General features: G+C 44.5%; 1 protein-coding gene across 2 annotated transcripts in view; it reads right to left on the reverse strand.

Annotated features, from left to right (window-relative positions):
- Positions 1–705: 705 nt before the first annotated feature.
- Positions 706–20,000, reverse strand: part of LOC138981883 (beta-mannosidase-like) — a 19,439-nt gene continuing 144 nt past the window's right edge. The window contains exons 2-18 of one of the 2 annotated variants that reach the window (XM_070355023.1): positions 19,497–19,665; positions 18,876–19,022; positions 15,175–15,329; positions 13,849–14,048; positions 13,423–13,490; positions 12,619–12,794; positions 11,874–12,042; positions 10,937–11,103; positions 9,039–9,176; positions 7,212–7,288; positions 6,210–6,397; positions 5,346–5,525; positions 4,685–4,785; positions 3,854–4,001; positions 2,928–3,238; positions 1,722–1,904; positions 706–960 (exon numbers count right to left, since the gene is read on the reverse strand). In XM_070355023.1, the coding sequence (XP_070211124.1) occupies positions 727–960; positions 1,722–1,904; positions 2,928–3,238; positions 3,854–4,001; positions 4,685–4,785; positions 5,346–5,525; positions 6,210–6,397; positions 7,212–7,288; positions 9,039–9,176; positions 10,937–11,103; positions 11,874–12,042; positions 12,619–12,794; positions 13,423–13,490; positions 13,849–14,048; positions 15,175–15,329; positions 18,876–19,022; positions 19,497–19,620 (2,766 nt within the window). In that variant the 5' untranslated portion in view covers positions 19,621–19,665 and the 3' untranslated portion in view covers positions 706–726. The remainder of the gene's footprint in view (positions 961–1,721; positions 1,905–2,927; positions 3,239–3,853; positions 4,002–4,684; positions 4,786–5,345; positions 5,526–6,209; positions 6,398–7,211; positions 7,289–9,038; positions 9,177–10,936; positions 11,104–11,873; positions 12,043–12,618; positions 12,795–13,422; positions 13,491–13,848; positions 14,049–15,174; positions 15,330–18,875; positions 19,023–19,496; positions 19,666–20,000) is intronic. The other variant, XM_070355025.1, reaches the window with a different exon arrangement.

The raw sequence follows: 20,000 nt of genomic DNA on the forward strand, positions 1-20,000 counted from the left end.
TCTGTTAGTGAAAATTCAATTTTAATGACAACTTTAATGAGCAAACTTATTAACTATTTTTTCAGCCTCCACGCTGAAATGCTATACCGTAGTCCGGGCTTCGTCGAAGATTACTTCACCAAAATGTAAACCAATTTGTCCGAAAAATTAAGGCGTGACAGTGCTGCCTCAACTTTCACAAAAAGCCGGATATGACGTCATCAAGGACACTACTCAAAACAATGAAAAAAACGTCTGGGGATATTATACCCACGAACTCTCATGTGAAATTTTAAGAAGATTGGTCCAGTACTTTTATCTAAATCGTTCTACACACACACACATACACACACACACACGCACGCACAAACACACACACACATACACACGCACACGCACGATACACACATGCACGTACGCACGCAGGCGTTAAAAAACTCTTAGACACTCACGGACACACACAGACACACACCCAGACACACAGACACACAACACGCACACACACACACACACACACACACACACACACACACACACACACACACACACACACACACATACATACATACATACATACATACATACATACATACATACATACATACATACATACATACATACATACATACATACATACACACGCACATACACCACAACCCTCGTCTCGATTCCCCGTCTATGTTAAAACATTTAGTCAAAACTTGACTAAATGTAAAAACGACACAATTGTTTCCAAAATTCGTTTATTCAGTCATAAACGTCCATCAAAGACATCACTGACAACTGCTTCTGTAACTCAGAAAGATCCAATGCCTCTGTGCCAGTGAACGTGACTGTTGTGGTTGGAGTAAGCATGAGAAACCCGTTCCTCGAGAACTTCCCGATGAACCATCCTGCGTCCAACCATACAAAGGGAGCGATCTTTGTTGTCGATAGAGTTATGGTCAATTCTTTTTCAGACTCTCGTGTGAGGTTCGTAATCTGCAATAAGATGTATGAGTGACTTCAGTTTAGAATGACGATGAATTATGGGTTTAGAGTGTGTTCTTGACTACAACTAGGAGAAAGAGAGAAAGAGAGAGAGAGGTCTAAAGAGATTGACAGAAAGTGTGTGTGTGTGTGTGTGTGTGTGTGTGTGTGTGTGTGTATGTGCGTGCGTGCGTGCGTACGTGCGTGCGTGTGTTTGAGTGTTTGAGTGTGTGTGTGTGTGTACGTGTGTGTGAGAGAGAGAGAGAGAGAGAGAGAGAGAGAGAGAGAGAGAGAGAGAGAGAGAGAGACTAGCGCAGAGAGTAGATCATTTCCAACTACAGAGGAGCTGAAGAAAACAGAGAAACAAATGTGTGTGTCTGATGGGGGAAGGACGGGGCGGGGGTGGGGGGGTGATAATACGAAAGAAAGATTGCACTCTTTACCCGGAATCTGACTAAAACAAAGTTCCTGATTTGTAAGTGTTCATTTAGGTTATTGAGGACTAGGTATAAAACAATGTAACCTACATTTACTTTAACCGTCACTCCGTTGGAGGCTCCGTTCCTCACAGTTTAGCATGTCATTTTAACAGCTACCTGCCGAACTGTGTGCAGTGGTGAATGAACAGTTCAGAAAAATGTCTTTTAAATGTTCGTTTTCGCTCATTTTTTTCGAAGGGTGTCCATGCCCCACTGTGCGATTTTAGTATTGCGGATGGGCACAAACAAATCCATTCCAAGATGCCTAAGCCAGTTCGAAGCGCTGTTACTCACCGCTATTTCTGCTTTCTCCAGATTGGAGTCTTTGAGCTCAGCCAGGAAAAAGTGGTTGTCGACGCCCTGGTTTCTGTCGTTGAGGAAGGTGTGGATGAAACAGTCCGTGCTGGACGTGCAGCCCGCTTCTGTCATCATGCTGTCAACGTCCTGTCGGAACACCGACTCCGCTGTCGTGTTCAGCTGCAAGGCAACATTTTGTTTGTTTGTTTGTTTGTTTGTTTGTTTGTTTAACGCCCAGTCCACCAGGAAGGGTGATATCAGGGCGGTGCTGCTTTGACATTTAACGTGCGCCACACACAAGACAGAAGTCGCAGCACAGTTTGTTTGTTTGTTTGTTTGTTTGCTTAACGCCCAGCCGACCACGAAGGGCCCCATATCAGGGCGGTGCTGCTTTGACATATAACGTGCGCCACACACAAGACAAAAGTCGCAGCACAACCTTCATGTCTCACCCAGTCACATTATTCTGACACCGGACCAACCAGTAAAGGCAACAGTGTTGTGTTGGTTTTTGAAATAAGCCATCTTGCATGCCACTCATTTTTGGTTTGGACAAGTGGAAGTGTGCTGGGCCGGCATGCAGCAGTCGAGTTTGGAGACTTTAGTCAAGGGTAAACTGCACTGAGGGTACAGGTTATCCTGGACTAAAGTCTCTAACCTAAACTCTTGCATACCGGCCCAGATCGCCTTTTACACTTCTTTGTGTAGTCAGTTGAGACCCAGTGTACAGAGGCGTACGAGCTGTCTTCCTGACCTCCATTCTCACTCCAACCCCATCACCTCGCTGGCCTCATTTGAAGAAGAAGAAAAAAAACAGTAAAACAGTAAGAAACAACGTCACAAGCGAGTGAAGTTTAAATTTGAAAACGTTGAAAGAACGTGTGATTAGTTAAATACTGTATAACAGATGCGGTATGGATGTGCTTTAATGGTTCACAGAAAGGCCTCGTCTTTTTGCTACGACAACAATGAGGTATTAATGCTCAGATGTTTTAATCCTCGGGCGTGTGTGTTTTTTATTCAAACTACATGTATATAGTAAAAATGCGCGTTCATCGCGAAATATTGTTGCGTTACTATAATCATAGAATATTGATGAAAAAATGTGTAGCTGAAGACATTCAAGGCATAATAAAAAATAAATTGTTTCGCAAGAAGAAAAGCAAAATCAGCAATGTTTACTCAATATTATCCTGAACAAACCTTATAATCCACAGTCCACGTATGAAGAGGTGTGAAGCTCTTCCATGAGTACATCTCTACCGTCATCACTCCGGTGGTTGCCTTTTCGACCTTAGAGGCAAGGTCAAGGACGTCATCGTCGCCGACCTTGACCTTCGTCGTGGGTTCAAACCTCAGCTGTTGTGTGTCAGGGTCGCGTACTTCCACGGTTGGAATTTGATCCACAACGACAAAAATGTCAAGGTCATTGCCGTCCTGGTAAGGGGAGACAAGCAGAGGACTGAAGAATTGGAGAGCGTAGTTGTGGAGCATTTTCCATCGGCCGCTGAAGTCTGCGAGAAAAAAAGCGATGAGAGGAAAACAGAGGCAGATGGACGGACCATGATACTGACAATGACAAGACAGAGAGGGAGAGAGTAAGAGAGAGAAAGAGAGAGAGAGAGAGTGAGTGAGAGAAAGAGAGACAACGAGAAAGAGAGAGACCACGTGAGAGAGAGAGAGAGAGACCACGAGAGAGAGAGAGAAAGAGAGAGAGAGATTGGAGCATGATTTTTCCATTATGGGTTCAGAGCAAGGGGAAATTGTGCAAAAGCATCCCGTGATACTATCCTAGGATCCTTTTTTACGTTGTTGGAAATAACCATTGATCTGTTTGAGCTTTTACGTTGGGTACGAGCATCCTGACGCTTGGACACCTTCCACAAACTTCAATTCCGACATGACTGCTTCTTGCACAAAGTGCGGATTGTTGTTGTTGTTGTTGTTGTTGTTGTTGTTGTTGTTGTTGTTGTTGTTGCGGGTTGTTGTTGTTGTTGTTGTTGCGGGTTGTTGTTGTTGTTGTTGTTGTTGCTGCGGATTGTTGTTGTTGTTTGTTGCTGAATCAAGTTTGCAACTAACACCAAGGTCAACCCGCAAAATTAATTCACACAAAAGTCCGGCAAACCAACCTATCGAGGCCCAGGTGGGGGCCTGCCAGATGTCGTTGAGCTGCCAGTACAGCGCCCCCATGGTGAGACCGCGACCGTCAGGTAACACGGAGCTCTGGTGACGGCGGTAGTGTTCCGACTCCGTCTTGATCGACATGGCCTGGTTGATCTGAAACACACCAACATAGCTGCCGCAGATACCAAAGTTGTCTTCTTCTCTGGCGTACTTTCTGTGCTGGAGCCTTGAAGAACCCTCAAAACAAAGATCTCAACAACCTGGTCTCTGCCCTACATGCCCTACAGAATCCACAGAGAAGACGTGGATACCTTCACACTGCAACATACGAGGCAACGAGCTGGCAAAGGAGGGAAGCAAACAGAAACAAGAGGACCATGTAGTCAGCCACGAAGAGGCAAAAGCAGTGGCCACAGAGAGACAGAAGAGACGGTGGATCCAACATCACTCACACTACAACAGCAAACATAACAACGGCATATGTTTTGGATCAAGAAATTGATTACGAATATATTAATGCAATCATGTATCACCTGTTAGTGATAACTTGATTTCAATAACACATTTAATGAACTAAATAATCCATTAATCATAAGCTTCCGAGCTGAACTGCAATCCCGTAGTCCTAACCTACTCAAAGAATGTTTGATTAAAGTTACATGTATTTGCTAAATAAATTAGGTCACTACAGTGCGGCATCGACTTTTGCTAAAAGCAGGTTATGACGTCCCGACGTTTTGCCGACTGTCTGCCGCCTGATGACGACCCTGATTACGTCTCGTGAGGAGGAACAGTATGTCCGAAGGGACGACGCCCCGTAGACGAGTTTGGTTTACCTGGGTCAGGTAAATAAGATGCTTGAAGCGCTGTGGGTCTGGTGTGCGCCCCGGAGGTAATTTTAGATGCATCGAAATCTCCTTCAGCATTTCTTGGTTGCCTGCACAATGACATGGGACAAGAGTTTAAAATAGGACAAGATAAGTCACGATCTCTCTCTCCCTGTGCCTCTCTCTATCTGTCTCTCTCTCCCTTCCTCCTCCTTTCTCTCCCCCTCTGTCGCGGTCTCTGTCTCTGACTCTCTCCCTTCCACCCAACCCCCCTCCACAGGGTTGTAAGAAAAGACGTAGCTTAAACCTCTTCTTGTAAAATAAATTTCCATCATCATCCTTATCATTATCATCATCATCATCCTCATCATCATCATCATCATCATCATCTCTCTCTCTGTCTCTCTCGCTCTCTCTCTCTCGCTCCCTTCCTCTCTCCCAACCCCCCTCTCAGGACAGGTTATAAGAAAAGGCGTAGCCTTAAACCTCTATTCTTATAAAATAAAGTTCCATCATCATCATCATCATCATCATCATCATCATCATCATCATCATCTATCTATCTATCTCTCTCTCTCTCTCTCTCTCTCTCTCTCTCTCTCTCTCTCTCTCTCTCTCTCTCTCTCTCTCTCCCTCTCTCTCTCTCTCTCTCTCATGAATCAAATCATACCTTGAGGGTGGTGCTGCCTGTGTACTGCCTGAGAAGAGTTGTAGGACATGTCAGATGGTTCAAATACGTCCAGCAAAGTCTCAAAGTTGCACCAAGCCTGTGTACCGTACTCAGAGGCGAAGCGAGGTATGGGAAACTTGCCAGGCTTCCACTCATCAATGTCGTAAGAGTAGAAGTGAACTGAGAGGGAAAGGGGAAAAAATACCAGAGAACACTGCAGGCTGTTCATTTGTGTTATGTGACCAAGTGGAGGGATGGTATTATCACACGTTAAAGCCTGGTCAGATATGCGACGGGAAGACGAACTGTTTACAGGAGTCGGAGCGGGCCTTTAAAAAAACTATTGCGCACAGAGCAGAACATTCTTAAATACAACGATCATGCAGTGGAGAAAATAATACGTTTCGTTTGTATCGTCGATAAGGGATTGTGTTTTCTTTTTTTCAAAAGTAAGGATATTGACGCTGCTGGAAAAGACGGGGAGCAAATTGGGTTTGTTTGCATTAATGTAATGTTAGGTTTTTTGTGTGGTGACGGATCGCATCGTCTTGCATGTGGAAGGAAAGATAGATGATATTGGCAAATATTTACCATGAGAACGGCAATTAATTAACCTGGAATGAGTTAATTAACTTCTTTTTTCTATGAGTGGAGAACGCGGGTGGGGTTGGTGGGCGGTGACGATACTTTTTGTTTTCTTTCTTATTCTTTAGCCGTGGAAAAGTCAGTTTACTTTCCGGTACGTCAGTCGGTCGGTTGGTTATCTGGCTTGTCGACTCGGCTGGTTGGCTGGCTTGCATGTCTGCTTGCTCGTTAACTTTCTGGTTGGCTTGCTCACTCGACTTGGGGAAAAACCCATCTTACCATCTCCATAGTTGTTGGACTGAGGATCCTTGTCCACGTAGCCTTGCTGGGCAGTTTGCACCCCGTTGCTGGGACTGGAAGACACGAACACGCTGCTCGGGTGTTCCCTTGTCACTATGGCCATGATGGTCGTGATGTACAGCTTGATGTAGTCGTTGTAGTAGATGGTGTAGTTAGACCACCCCATCCTGGTCATTACACCGCAAGTTATAATATACAATTAATTATATAAATAAAGAAAGAAATGAATGCATGAATGAATGAATACATACATAGACGGATGGATGGATGGATGGATGGATGGACAAATACATTAATGGGTTAATGAAGCAAATAATTGAATGGAGGGAAGGAAGGAGGGAGGGGTAAATATAGACATGCATACATGAAGATTCACACATAATTATTTGAAACTATCAAATAGCTATCAGTCAAGAAAAGTGTCAGAAGCAGCCAGTCAATATCAAGGCTGTGTCATTCAAGGTTCAGGATTTCAGATGCAAAGTATGAGCTTGCAAATATTGTCAATGAATATTTTACAGTCTTGAAATTAATGCCTTTTTGCTATCAAATCAGTTGAGTACACCTTCATCTCAACACGTCATAGCTGAAGGCACATTTCCCTACCTGTAAACGATTCGGCTCACCATGTCAAATTTGGCCAGACGTTTACATGGGACAAGGCCATCCTTCCGTTTTGTCAAATACCATTCATCGTCAGCTTTAATGCTTATTGTGCATAACAGGAATTTTAAAATGAATTAATTTTCTGAAAGTAATTAGTGTCAATCTGTGCAATTAATTCATGAAAATTCCAATTCTGTACATGAAGCTGTCAGGAAATTGGTATTTGGTATGTGTCCAAGTGGGTGGATGATCCTATCCCATGAAAACGCCTTGCCAAATTAGAGATGGTGAGCGAAACTGTTTTCACAAGAAGGACTGTGCCTTTACCAATAATGTATTACGACAAATGTTCAAAACATAAAGATCTCTGCCCACTTGTCTTTTATTGCCCCTTCGTTCTCGTTGTTTCCTGACCACAGGCAGATGGAGGGACGATGCATTAACCTCCGCACCTGTACCAGAGAGTGACATGTTGAAAACATTGCGCTAATATTGCAATTACAAATTGTCTGTATGAGAGAGCGCATGGTGAAAACGGACATACTGAACAAAATAGTTTAATGTCATGAACTGGTTTGGATACTCAGTAACATATACACACACACACACACACACACACACACACACATACTCACACAGTGACACACACACACACACACACTTACACACACACACACACACACACTCACACACACACACACACACACACACACACACACACACACACACACACACACAAAATGTTTTTACCTTTGAAATCAAGCATCTGTATGTCACAGGAGCCTATCACCAAGGTTTCTGTGTCTTCATCTCAGACGGTGTCACTAAAAGTCGAAAAGACGCGAAAAGACGCGAAAAGACACGAAAAGACAGCAAATAGATACGAAAAGACGCACAAATACACGAAAACACACCTTTGACCCTTTCACCATTAACACTCACACAGTGCATTCACACCTTCTTGTAACAATCACCTCCTCACTTTTCTTTTCTTTATTTGGTGTTTTACGTCGTTTTCAACCATTCAAGGTGATATCGCGACGGGGAAAGGGGGGAGATGGGATAGAGCCACTTGTCAATTGTTTCTTGTTCACAAAAGCACCAATCAAAAATTTGCTCCAGGGGCTTGCAACGGAATTCGCTATCTCTTAAATGAGGCTTTGATCTGAGCGCATCAAACATTCCCACACGAACGTGTTATCAGCGGCTACCCCGGGTAACTCATAAAAGTTACGCAACTGACCACACGCCAGCTGAGCTGGTATTCTATCCATCCGATCAAGCTGGCGGCACATTACATTACGACCACCTGGGGCCCAAGCGATCCGTTTTTGGCGAGCTTTTCACAAATGACCGCCCACTTCAAACAGATAAGGACTTCCTCGTATACACACGCACACACAAGCTCATACACACTTACACACACTTACACACACACACACACACACACACACACACACACACACACACACACACACACACACACATGCGAGAGAGAGAGAGAGAGGAAGAGAGAGAGAGAGAGAGAGAGAGAGAGAGAGAGAGAGAGAGAGAGAGAGAGAGAGAGAGAGAGAGAGAGAGAGTGTGTGTATGAAATCACAAATCTCGACTAAAAACAGTTACATGTACCAGGTCTTTTCGTGTCTTTTCGTGTCTTTTCGTGTCTTTTCGCGTCTTTTCGCGTCTTTTTGCGTCTTTTCGCGTCTTTTCGCGTCTTTTCGAGTTTTAGTGACACCCATCTCAGAAGGTACGGAATTTTAAAAAAAAGTAAGTTTATTGAAAGTTTAATCATACACAACACGAAATATTCTTAAATTAAACGTTCCATAAAGTTAATCTTTCTATTGTTTTGAATTCTTGATTTTGGAACGATAGCAGTCTATATGTTTCAGAGTTCACGAGGTATGGGATTTATATTTATCCTTGTCTGAAGGACAAAAACAACGGCACGCTGGATGTTCTACAAGTTACACTCTAAACTTAGTGTTCCACTATTAAACTACCCTTCTGTAACCAATTTTAAACACATTTTGACAAAGCATATAGCTCTAAAAGGTAGCACATGGTAAATACTAGTGTTCATTTGTGCACTAGGTTTTACCATGTACAATCTTTCACTTCTACTTTATCATATTGTGTTTAAATCTGGTTACCAAAAAGGAGTTCAAAAGTTGAACCTTTCAGTTGATTTAGTGCCCTCACTTGATATGTTACTTCTTGTGTCACATTGCCGATGAAGGCTTCATCGGCGGGATAGAGGTCGCTCGCAAACATGAAATCTTGCCATATCAGGATTCCCAGCTCATCGGTAAGATCGTAGAAGTCATCTGATTCATATATCTGGATCAAAGAAGTTGTTGGTAAGTGTGCATGGTAATAACACGTTTTATGTTGAATGAAACACACACACACACACATACACACATACACACACACTCAAATACTGATACGTACTTTCGGTCTGTAAACATGATTTTCTGTCGATAAGTTAAATCAAGGACGACCCTGTCTAATAACAATACCCACCCCTTAATATACTGTTCAAAAAAAGAAACGCATAGTTGCTACTTGCCAAATTTGTTTTATTTTTCTAAAAAATTACCAGAAAATCCAATATTTAGATTATTTGTTTGAAATTTGGTATGGACACAGTTGAATGCACACACAGTTCATTTGCATCTTCAAATCAATCAGTCAATCAATACGATTGGGTGCCGAGGCTGTCAAGTCAGTAGGGGGTGTGACTGTCTTGAGCAGCAACAACTGCCCGGCACCTTCTGGGCATGGACTGGATCAGATGCCGGATATCTTGCTGTGGGATGGTGTCCCACTCCTCCTGAAGTGCCTGCAATAGATCGCGGTGATTTGCCGGCGCTTCTTCTCGCCTGCGCACACGTCTGTCCAATTCATCCCAGAGGTGTTCTATCGGGTTCATGTCTGGCGACATGGATGGCCAGGGAAGCACCTGGACATGGTGGTCGGTGAGGAACTGGGTGGTGAGTCGTGCTGTGTGCGGGCGAGCGTTGTCCTGCTGGAATATGGCATCCTGGTCAGCCAGAAGAGGAAGGGCGTGTGGGCGCAGAATTTCCTCCACGTATCGCTGGGCAGTTATGCGCCCTTGGACGTGCACCAGGGTGCTCCTTCCAGCGGTATTGATCGCCCCCCACACCATGACGCCTCCACCACCATGAACGGGTGCCTAATCCACACAGTTGGGCGCGTAACGTTCGTTTACTCTCCGGTAGACCCTCCTCCGACCATCATGTCGCTGGAGCAGGAAGTAGGACTCGTCGCTGAACCACACGTGTCTCCAGTGATTCCGGACGGTCCAGCGAAGGTGCTGGTTGCCCCACTGCACTCGGTTCTGGCGATGGCGGCGGGTGAGGACAGCTCCTCTGTGAGGTCTGCGAGCTCTCAAACCAGCTTCATGCAGGCGGTTCCGCACGGTCTGGTCCGATAATCGGTGTGGCCCGGGGAGAGCCTGGACAGAAGATGAGGCCGACAGGAAACGATTCCGGAGGTGGCGGAGCCGTATGAAGCGGTCGTGAGCAGCAGTTGTCGCCCTTGGTCTTCCCGCTCGTGGCAAGTCAGCAACGGAGCCAGTGGCTTGAAACCTGACCCACAGTCTACTGATGGTGCTCTGGGACACGTGGAAGTGCCTGGCGATTGCACTTTGACTTTGGCCTGCTTGTAAACGACCCAATGCAATTTGGCGGTCTTCTCTGCTCAATCGGGCCATCTTTCGTCGCTGAATTGTCGTCTGATTTCTTTGTGGCGAACAATCCGCTTTTATGGGTTTTGGAAGACATGGTGAGAGCTCAATATTCCCCGAGTTTCACGAGATTACACTGAAGCATGACGAATGGTCATGCCAAATGAGCAATTTTGACATTGTAGCCACTGATAACGCATGCGTCACGTGCAGAGCTCACTTGTGGCAATGGACGAAAGGTCGACGACCAGATAAACATTTTCTGCAGTTTGGTGGATATCCTTGTAGCCATATAATTAAATTAACCAAATATTACAAGCTATGCGTTTCTTTTTTTGAACAGTATATAACAATACCTACTACATGTACTTAATATAACTACACCTACCCCTCCGCCCCACACTCTCATGCCATTGATATGAGCATCGGCAGCGGCCTGCAGTAAAGAACGCAGACGGTCTTTAGTGATGCGCTCCTGAAAATTGTCCGCGGGGATCCAGTTGGACCCTTTCATGAAGATCGGCAGTCCGTTGACCTTGAAGTAAAAGGTCAGTCCTGGAATAATACAAGAACACACAGTTAGGTTGATACGATGACTATAATTGTACAATCTTGTATCACAGTCACAGAGTTCGACAAAAAGGATTTGCTTGAGTAATGTGTGGACACGTTTCCATCCTCCTGTTCACCTCTGAGTAACTGTTTTGTTGTGCATTGTACACACTTTCACTACAGAACAGATTTGAAATCGCCCTGAGAGCTACTGAGTTCCGTTTGTATTGAATAGATGACACCACACAAGAGGAGCTCTTTGGAATTTATAGTGAGTCTCAACATTCAATTATTACAAATCTACAATGCTGTGTTGTTTAGTCTTCCTTCTTCTTCTTTTCTTCTTCTCGATCGCTCAGGTTTAATCTTTCGATACGGTAACATTACATTCTCCAACTGATCGTGTATTGTTCAGGCTGTGTAATGCGTTTTAGCACCGTAGAGCATGAAATGACCATACGCTTGCTAAATAGATTACAGAGTTGAACGCCTTTCACCTGTCTGCACGAATGTTTACCGGCAAGCACTAAATAAATTGTGACGATGAACGGAAGCCAGGGGGCTCTTGACACAGAAAACTGTTTGCCTAATAAAATGTACTTAATTGATTAGCATATATAGTTACGGATCATGTTCGAACAAATCATTGCAATGGAGTCTAAATTACAGCACATCCAATGTCCCTTGAACTCCTTAGGGTTATATTTGCCAGAAAATGGCTCCAAAATGGCTTATTTCTTGAATTACCTTTAACCTATTGACCTAGCTCTCACCTTGGCTAGGTTCAGAGGACACGGGGTCCTGTACTAGCTCAATAGTGCGAAACCCGATACGTTTTATTAGTGACGTCAGCCCTGCGTCACTGGCAGTGAACTCAAAGATGACGTCATACAGCGCCTGGTCGCCGTAGCCGTTAGGCCACCATCGCTTGACTCCTGCACTCTGTAAAAGCAAGAACAACAAAACAGAAAACATGGGTGAGGCAAATATTAGTTATAAAGCAGGGCTTTAAAATAAACAGCGTCCCTTGTCGAATTTCTGATTTCATGTGCGTAAGATTGACATAAATCATAAGTATGAAAACAACAATACGGCGGTGTCTTCAATACTCGTTTACACTAAGAAATACATGAGCAGATGGCCGACGGTCAGGTTATTATCATAGCAGCCAAACAACTGAAAACAGAACAATAATTCCACCTGGAAAAGGAAAAAGAAAAACAAACTAACAAGAAATTTGCATAAGGGATTAGTGACTCTTTCCTTTAAAATATGTCAAAAATATTAGAAATTAAGGTTTCCAAGAGAGGTAGTCTCAATATTGGAGTAGATTTCATAAACAGATTATGAGAAGAAAAATGTTTTATATTTATTGGTAGGTATTTCCTGCATGGGGAAGAGGGGTTGGTCTTTAACAAAAAGGTTTCAATGTGTTTCTATGGGTGGGTTGTTTCTTGGAATGAATTAACTGCTAAAATGCTACTCGACTAGTACGCATGATGTTTCTAACATACTTACCTCAGGAACAGAAATATTGAATTCCGCCCATGTTTTCTCTGTGGACAGTGTGACGTCATGGACCTCCTGGACATCAGTGTTGACCAGTGAGATCTTCAGCTGACCGTTGATTGACCCACCGCCAGTGACATTGAAATACGCTTTGGTTTTCAGCACCCATCCTTTTTCACCTGGACCTAATAACACGTGCAGATAATGCCGACACTGTCCGATATGTTGGGAGGTTTACAACGGGTACACGTAACGCTCGCGCGCGAGTTTTCTGTCTCTGTATATATCTGTGTTTGTCTGTTTAGCTGGCTGGCTGACTGGCTGGCTGGCTTTCTGTCTGTCTGTCTGTCTGTCTGTCTCCCTCTTTCTCTCTCTCTCCCTCTCTTTCTCTCTCTCCTTTTTTTCTCTCTCTCCGTCCGTCCGTCTGTCTGTCTGTCTGTCTGCCTGTCTGTCTGTCTGACGGTCTGTCTGTCTGTATGTCTGTCTCCCTCTTTCTCTCTCTCTCCCTCTCTTTCTCTCTCTCCTTTTTTTCTCTCTCTCCGTCCGTCTCTCTGTCTATCTGTCTGTCTGTCTGTCTGACTGACGGTCTGTCTGTCTGTCTGTCTGTCTGTCTGTTTCTCTCTCTCCGTCCGTCTCTCTGTCTGTCTGTCTGTCTGTCTGTCTCTCTCTCTCTCTCTCTCTCTCTCTCTTTCTCTCTCTCTCTCTCTCTCCCAGGAGGAAAAATAGGAGAATAAAAAAGATAGGCATTGATGACTACACAGACACTTCAGTAAAAGAAAGAAAAAAACTGTGGAGTTAGAAGTATACACGCACCCTGAAGGACTTCAACGGTAGCCATGTCCATCATCGCTTGACCAAAAAATACCAAGTACATCGGTTTCCTGAAAGACATTTAGCATAAACCTTGTGTCATCAATATTATCATTGCTTCCATCAACCTGGCTAACCTGGCTATGTTTAGCACTGCGGTGTCATTTATCATGTATATATTTTTTTTTGGGGGGGGGGGGCGGGGGGGGCGGGGGGGGGGCGGGGGGGGGGGTGTTGCAATCTGGGATTTCCCGTCTTTCAGGCAACGTGACACCAGAGGCCAACTAAAACTCAAATTTGGACGGCTGGTCGATACAACAGAAGTGTGCACGCTAACGTGTATTTTCAATCGAAAAGAAATGGATCAATAAATAAATGTTGTTTATATGTTGACCCAAACACAAACAACGTAACTATGTTGTCACCCACCATATGCCCTGGGTGGGGAACGACGGCCCCCAGTCCCAGGAGAAGGAGCAGGGTTCTTTGCGGATGAAGTTCCTGTAACACTCTCCATGCTGCACCCAGGGATGACACGTCCTGGGGACAGTGTACGGGTAGCTGGCTGCTTGTTTCGCCGCGTACCCCGTTGCTGATTCAAACCTCACCTCTATGGTGTTGTCTCCTGGCTGAAATCATCACCACAACTTCTAAACGCACACAGATAAATGGACTGAAAAACAAGCAGAAATACAAAATAAATAATGAGGATGAAAGTTGCTTGTTCATTTCAATGCTTGTTATTCTCTTAGGTACCAGAAGACTAATTCCGCATACCTCTCACCTACTCTGTTGCACATGTTGTTTGCATTTAGAGCGCTTACTTCCTTTTGTTTATCAGGTCTAACTGACATAAAGTACAAGTATACATATAAGTGCATTCATTGTGGGGGGAGGGGGGGGTGGCGTAAATGGTGAGGCAACCAGCCGCGCGCCTGCGTTTTTTGTGTGCAGTTATTACTGTCAACTTTCAGCGTACACAGACAAAAACTAAATTGTCCACACAAAAACTTATACCCTCGTCATATTCTTCACCTATTAGTACACAGACACACAAAAAACTAAATTTTACCACACACAAAAACGCGTTGTACCCCAGTGTCTCTTTCACCGTACACGGACAAAAACCTAACTTTGCCACAAGAGCACAAGAGAAACTTGTTATACCTCAACTCATTATTTTGAACACTCTTCATTTTGCTGAAGATCTGTATATAAACTGTTGAAACTTTTTTTCTGTCAGTGGCTCATGATACAAGATTAAATGTTGACAGCTAGTGTGATTGGACGGCGAGTCTTTTTGCAATACGATGTGACGTGTGTCAGAATGCGTTTGTGATAGTACCCTTGTCATTTTCTTCACAGTCTCTATGCAACAAAAAGGGCGTTTTTGTGGGGTTGTTTGTTGTTTGGCACACTGTTCGGATTGAGCATTCAATAACATGGGTCACGTGGCAGCAACTTAACACTTTCTACCCCACCTATGTTGACCAAGTTTATTTTAGCCGAGACCAGCTGAGCTGCAGCAGGTCACTCAGAATTGTAGTTACTGTGTAGAAACTGTGTATCAACACGCTGGAATGCAGGCGTTAGATCGACATTACAGGAAGCGACTGAAGTGACTGTGTGTACGGATATATCCGTACCAGGTCAGATAGAGCCATATGAGTGGGTACGGATATATCCGTACCTGGGAGACAATGAGTTAACAGCGAACCCCCTAAATTTGACCCGATACAAGCCAACAATGTTTACCTGAATGACGTCGGTAATATCCCAGGAGTACCTGACAAACATGTCAAAGGTCTTGCCCACGTCCTTGCCATTGATGACCACAGTGGACACAGTGTCAACGCCCTCGGCCACCAGCAGAACGGACTCGGACGTGGAAGCGTCCAGCGCAGGGCATTCTGGGAAAGAGGAGATCTTACTGATTGTGCAAGAACAGCGAAACCACACACAGAAAATATATATCCATCTTGAAGCCTGATATTAAATGTGCGAAGTCGGCTTTGCGTAGTCTAGTTCGCGAAGCTCGATGCACGGAGCCTTGACATTGAACTGAGTGTTGGTGAACAAAAGACTTCGCGAAGCTCGATGCACGGAGCCTTGACATTGAACTGAGTGTTGGTGAACAAAAGACTTCGCGAAGCTCGATGCACGGAGCCTTGACATTGAACTGAGTGTTGGTGAACAAAAGACTTCGCGAAGCTCGATGCACGGAGCCTTGACATTGAACTGAGTGTTGGTGAACAAAAGACTTCGCGAAGCTCGATGCACGGAGCCTTGACATTGAACTGAGTGTTGGTGAACAAAAGACTTCGCGAAGCTCGATGCACGAAGCCTTGACATTGAACTGAGTGTTGGTGAACAAAAGACTTCGCGAAGCTCGATGCACGGAGCCTTGACATTGAACTGAGTGTTGGTGAACAAAAGACTTCGCGAAGCTCGATGCACGGAGCCTTGACACTGAACTGAGTGTTGGTGAACAAAAGACTGAGCTTAGTCTGCACGAAGTCAACCTCGGGCACAATCAAGGAAGGCCTTGACATTGATAAAGCCTAGGCTATTATCATGAGAGCCTAAAGTTATCTTCACAAAAACTTCGCGAAGTCTTTTTACAAAAATATAGTGCCAAAGCTGTGTATGGAGCGTCGCGAAGTCGACTTTGAGAATTTATATCAGGTTTTTCGGTCCTCATTATCATTCTGTTGACGGACTGACATTTCAAAGACGAGGCTATAGGTTGTATCTCTTGTAAATGAGTTGTTTTGTCAATGATGAATAAACCATATTTTTGTTTTCTTGATTTTCCACACCGCACAGTTTCATTCAGATTTGTTGTCAAGGATAGAATGTAAGCAGTGAGTTGTCCGTAACTGACGTACTGAGAAAAAAATTAAAAGTACGTTTTACGGTTAAAAACATCAAATGATACATTCTTAGGTTAAAAAAATAAACAAGTACAGGATGGTCCAATACAGAAAGGAAGAAGTGTATCGTCGGTATGCATTGACATTTTCATTTCTTTCCTTTTCATTTTTATATTTAGTCAAGTTTTGACTAAATATTTTAACATCGAGGGGGAATCGAAACGAGGGTCGTGGTGTATGTGCGTGTGTGTGTGTGTGTGTGTGTGTGTGTGTGTGTGTGTGTCTGTCTGTGTGTGTGTGTGTGTGTAGAGCGATTCAGACTAAACTACTGGACCGATCTTTATGAAATTTGACATGAGAGTTCCTGGGTATAAAATCCCCGAACGTTTTTTTCATTTTTTTGATAAATGTCTTTGATGACGTCATATCCGGCTTTTCGTGAAAGTTGAGGCGGCACTGTCACGCCCTCATTTTTCAACCAAATTGGTTGAAATTTTGGTCAAGTAATTTTCGACGAAGCCCGGACTTCGGTATTGCATTTCAGCTTGGTGGCTTAAAAATTAATTAATGACTTTGGTCATTAAAAATCAGAAAATTGTAAAAAGAAATAAAAATTTATAAAACGCTCCAAATTTACGTTTATCTTATTCTCCATCATTTGCTGATTCCAAAAACATATAAATATGTTATATTCGGATTAAAAACAAGCTCTGAAAATTAAATATATAAAAATTATCATCAAAATTAAATTGTCGAAATCAATTTAAAAACACTTTCATCTTATTCCTTGTCGGTTCCTGATTCCAAAAACATATAGATATGATATGTTTGGATTAAAAACACGCTCAGAAAGTTAAAACAAAGAGAGGTACAGAAAAGCGTGCTATCCTTCTTAGCGCAACTACTACCCCGCTCTTCTTGTCAATTTCACTGCCTTTGCCATGAGCGGTGGACTGACGATGCTACGAGTATACGGTCTTGCTGAAAAATGGCATTGCGTTCAGTTTCATTCTGTGAGTTCGACAGCTACTTGACTAAATATTGTATTTTCGCCTTACGCGACTTGTTATTACTTTATTGTCCCATCGCTGGGAAATTCGGATTGCTTCCTCCAAGTGGAAAGCTAGCAGCAACAGGAGTCGCGCTACCCAGGTGTGTGCGTGTTTATGTGTAATCAGCCACCTGCACTTATGGCAGAATGACAGAGGTCTTTTACGTGCCACTGTGGTGACACGGGGGTAGAACATGGATACCCCGTCTCTGAGTCTGCACATAAAGTTGACCCGTGTCCGTCCGGATTCTAACCCGTGCACCACAAGCTGGAAGGTCTCACAAAGAACCGGCTGAAGCGCAGCAGTTTTGTTCATGAGAGCAAAAGACTGTCCAGAGGGTGCACAGATCAGTTACCATCCACAACACTGCCCTTGATCACCTCTGACACACCCCAACCATGGAAAGGCAGTCAAACAAAACTCCAAATCAAGATGACCGTCCCGCAGATTGCTCCCAAAGATTGCCAAAGCGACCATGCCAGACGCAGTCTCACCCTGGCCATGATTGCAGATCAGTACCCCTGTGAATCCTGGATCCACGTCTACACTGATGGTTCTGCAACTGACGCCGTGGCCAACGGAGGAGCTGGCGTGTATGCATCCTTTCCTGAGGGGCACACCACTACCGCTAACATTCCCACTGGAAAGCACTGCTCCAACTACAGTGCAGAAATCCAAGCCCTCGTGCAGGCTGCATCCATTATTCAGGAATCCTCTAGCGAATGTCTTCAGGTGGTCTTCCTCACAGATGCACTCTCAGTTCTGGAGGCCCCCGCAGGGGGAAAACTTCCACACCTCATGGAGAAACTCCACAACGTCGAACAACAAAGGAGAGTGGTACTGCAATGGTTACCTGCCCAATGCGGGATCCCCGGAAATGAGAGGGCAGACAAGCTCGCCAAACTCGGAGCACAGGGAGACCAAACAGACAACCCTGTCAGCTTCATGGAGAAGAAAACCCTCATCAAGGCAGCGTTTAGGCCCCAGAAACGGAAGGACGATTATCATCTCCTCACGCGACATGAACAAGTCGTGCTGATGCGACTCCGCACTGGGCATCACCGCCTGAATGCACACCTGTCCCAAAAGATTAAGCTGGTCCCCTCCCCTACGTGCAGCTGTGGACTAGAGGACCAGTTACTGAACACATCCTCCAGCGATGCACCATCCTTGAGAGTCTGAGAAAAACCGTGTGGCCAACTGCTGTCTCTCTTCACTGCAAGCTGTACGGAGGAAAGGAAGACCTGGAGAAGACGGCATCATTCGTCTCGCTGTCCGGGCTGACCGTATAACGTGTGATCGACATGAAGAAGAAGACGAAGAACCACGTGACCCGCGGATCACACGCCCAGTGCTCTACCAACTGAGCTACCGGGACCCCAAATGAATAGAGTGTAGTGGACAAAAGACACTAAGTGAAAAAAGAAATCACAGAGAGAGAGTTGTGTTCAGGATTCACAATACACGAATACAGCGTTGCAAAACTGAATCAAATGGGTCAAGCGTGAACTATGCTGAAAGAAAAACCTACCAAATACAGTAGTGTAAGTCCAGTTTGCGTGTCCGATCCAGGCCAGTTGGACATCGTTGTCTCTGTACAATGGATTCTCTGTCCGATTGTTGAAATCCTGCAATGCAGTGTACATACTGCCTGGCACTTTGGCAGGCACGGAGACATCTGTTCAAGAATATAATTCCTTTATACATATACTTAGATTTAGGTAGCTTTATTATCTGGAGTGAAAAAGTTGAGAAAAAAGGAAGGAAACAGAAGGAGTGAGTTAGCTAGTTAGTTAGTTAGCTAGTTAATTAGTTAGTTAGTTAGTTAGTTAGGTACTTACTTACTTACTTACTTACTTACTTACTTACTTACTTACTTACTTACTTACTTGGTCTGTCGGTCGGTCGGTCGGTCGGTCGGTCGGTCGGTCCGTCGGTCAGTCAGTCAGTCAGTCAGTCAGTCAGTCAGTCAGTCAAACAGGCAGTTAGTTAGTTAGATAGTTAGTTAGTTAGTTAGCTAGTCAGTCAGTCTGTCAGTCAGTCATTCCGTCAGACATCAAGCAGCATCAGAACAAGAACGTAATGTAATTGACCTTTCTCCTTTTTAAGCCATTGCAATACTACTTTTGGCCAGTGGCTATTCCAGACTTACTTCTTGCAGCATTGGACACAGTCCAGTGTCCATCCAAGTACCACTTGAGAACTGCGTCGGCAGGAATGGATGACGTCATAGTGACCAGAATAACGCATAGCGCACCAACACCAATTGGGAACATAGTGGTCTGGGTGACTCTGCGGCTACTTAGAAGGGACGTCCAGTACTGCCGGGGATATGACAAGAAATCATTTCAGAAACATGCGTGTGTTTGTTTGTGTGTTCGTGTGGGTGTGTGTGTGTGTGTGTGTGTGTGTGTGTGTGTGTGTGTGTGTGTGTGTGCGTGTGTGTGTGTGTGTTTGTAAATAAACGCGCGTGAGTTTGTCTGCGGCGCTGTGTGTGTGTGTGTGTGTGTGTGTGTGTGTGTGTGTGTGTGTATGTGTGTCGTGTGTGTGTGTGTGCGTGCGTGCGTGCGCTTGCGTGCGTGCGTGCGTGCGTGCGTACGTGCGTTCACGCGTGTGTGGGTGGGTGGCTGTGTGCATGCGCACGTCAGTCATCGAA

Source organism: Littorina saxatilis, linkage group LG12 (assembly GCF_037325665.1).
Source record: "Littorina saxatilis isolate snail1 linkage group LG12, US_GU_Lsax_2.0, whole genome shotgun sequence".
Taxonomy (NCBI): domain Eukaryota; kingdom Metazoa; phylum Mollusca; class Gastropoda; order Littorinimorpha; family Littorinidae; genus Littorina; species Littorina saxatilis.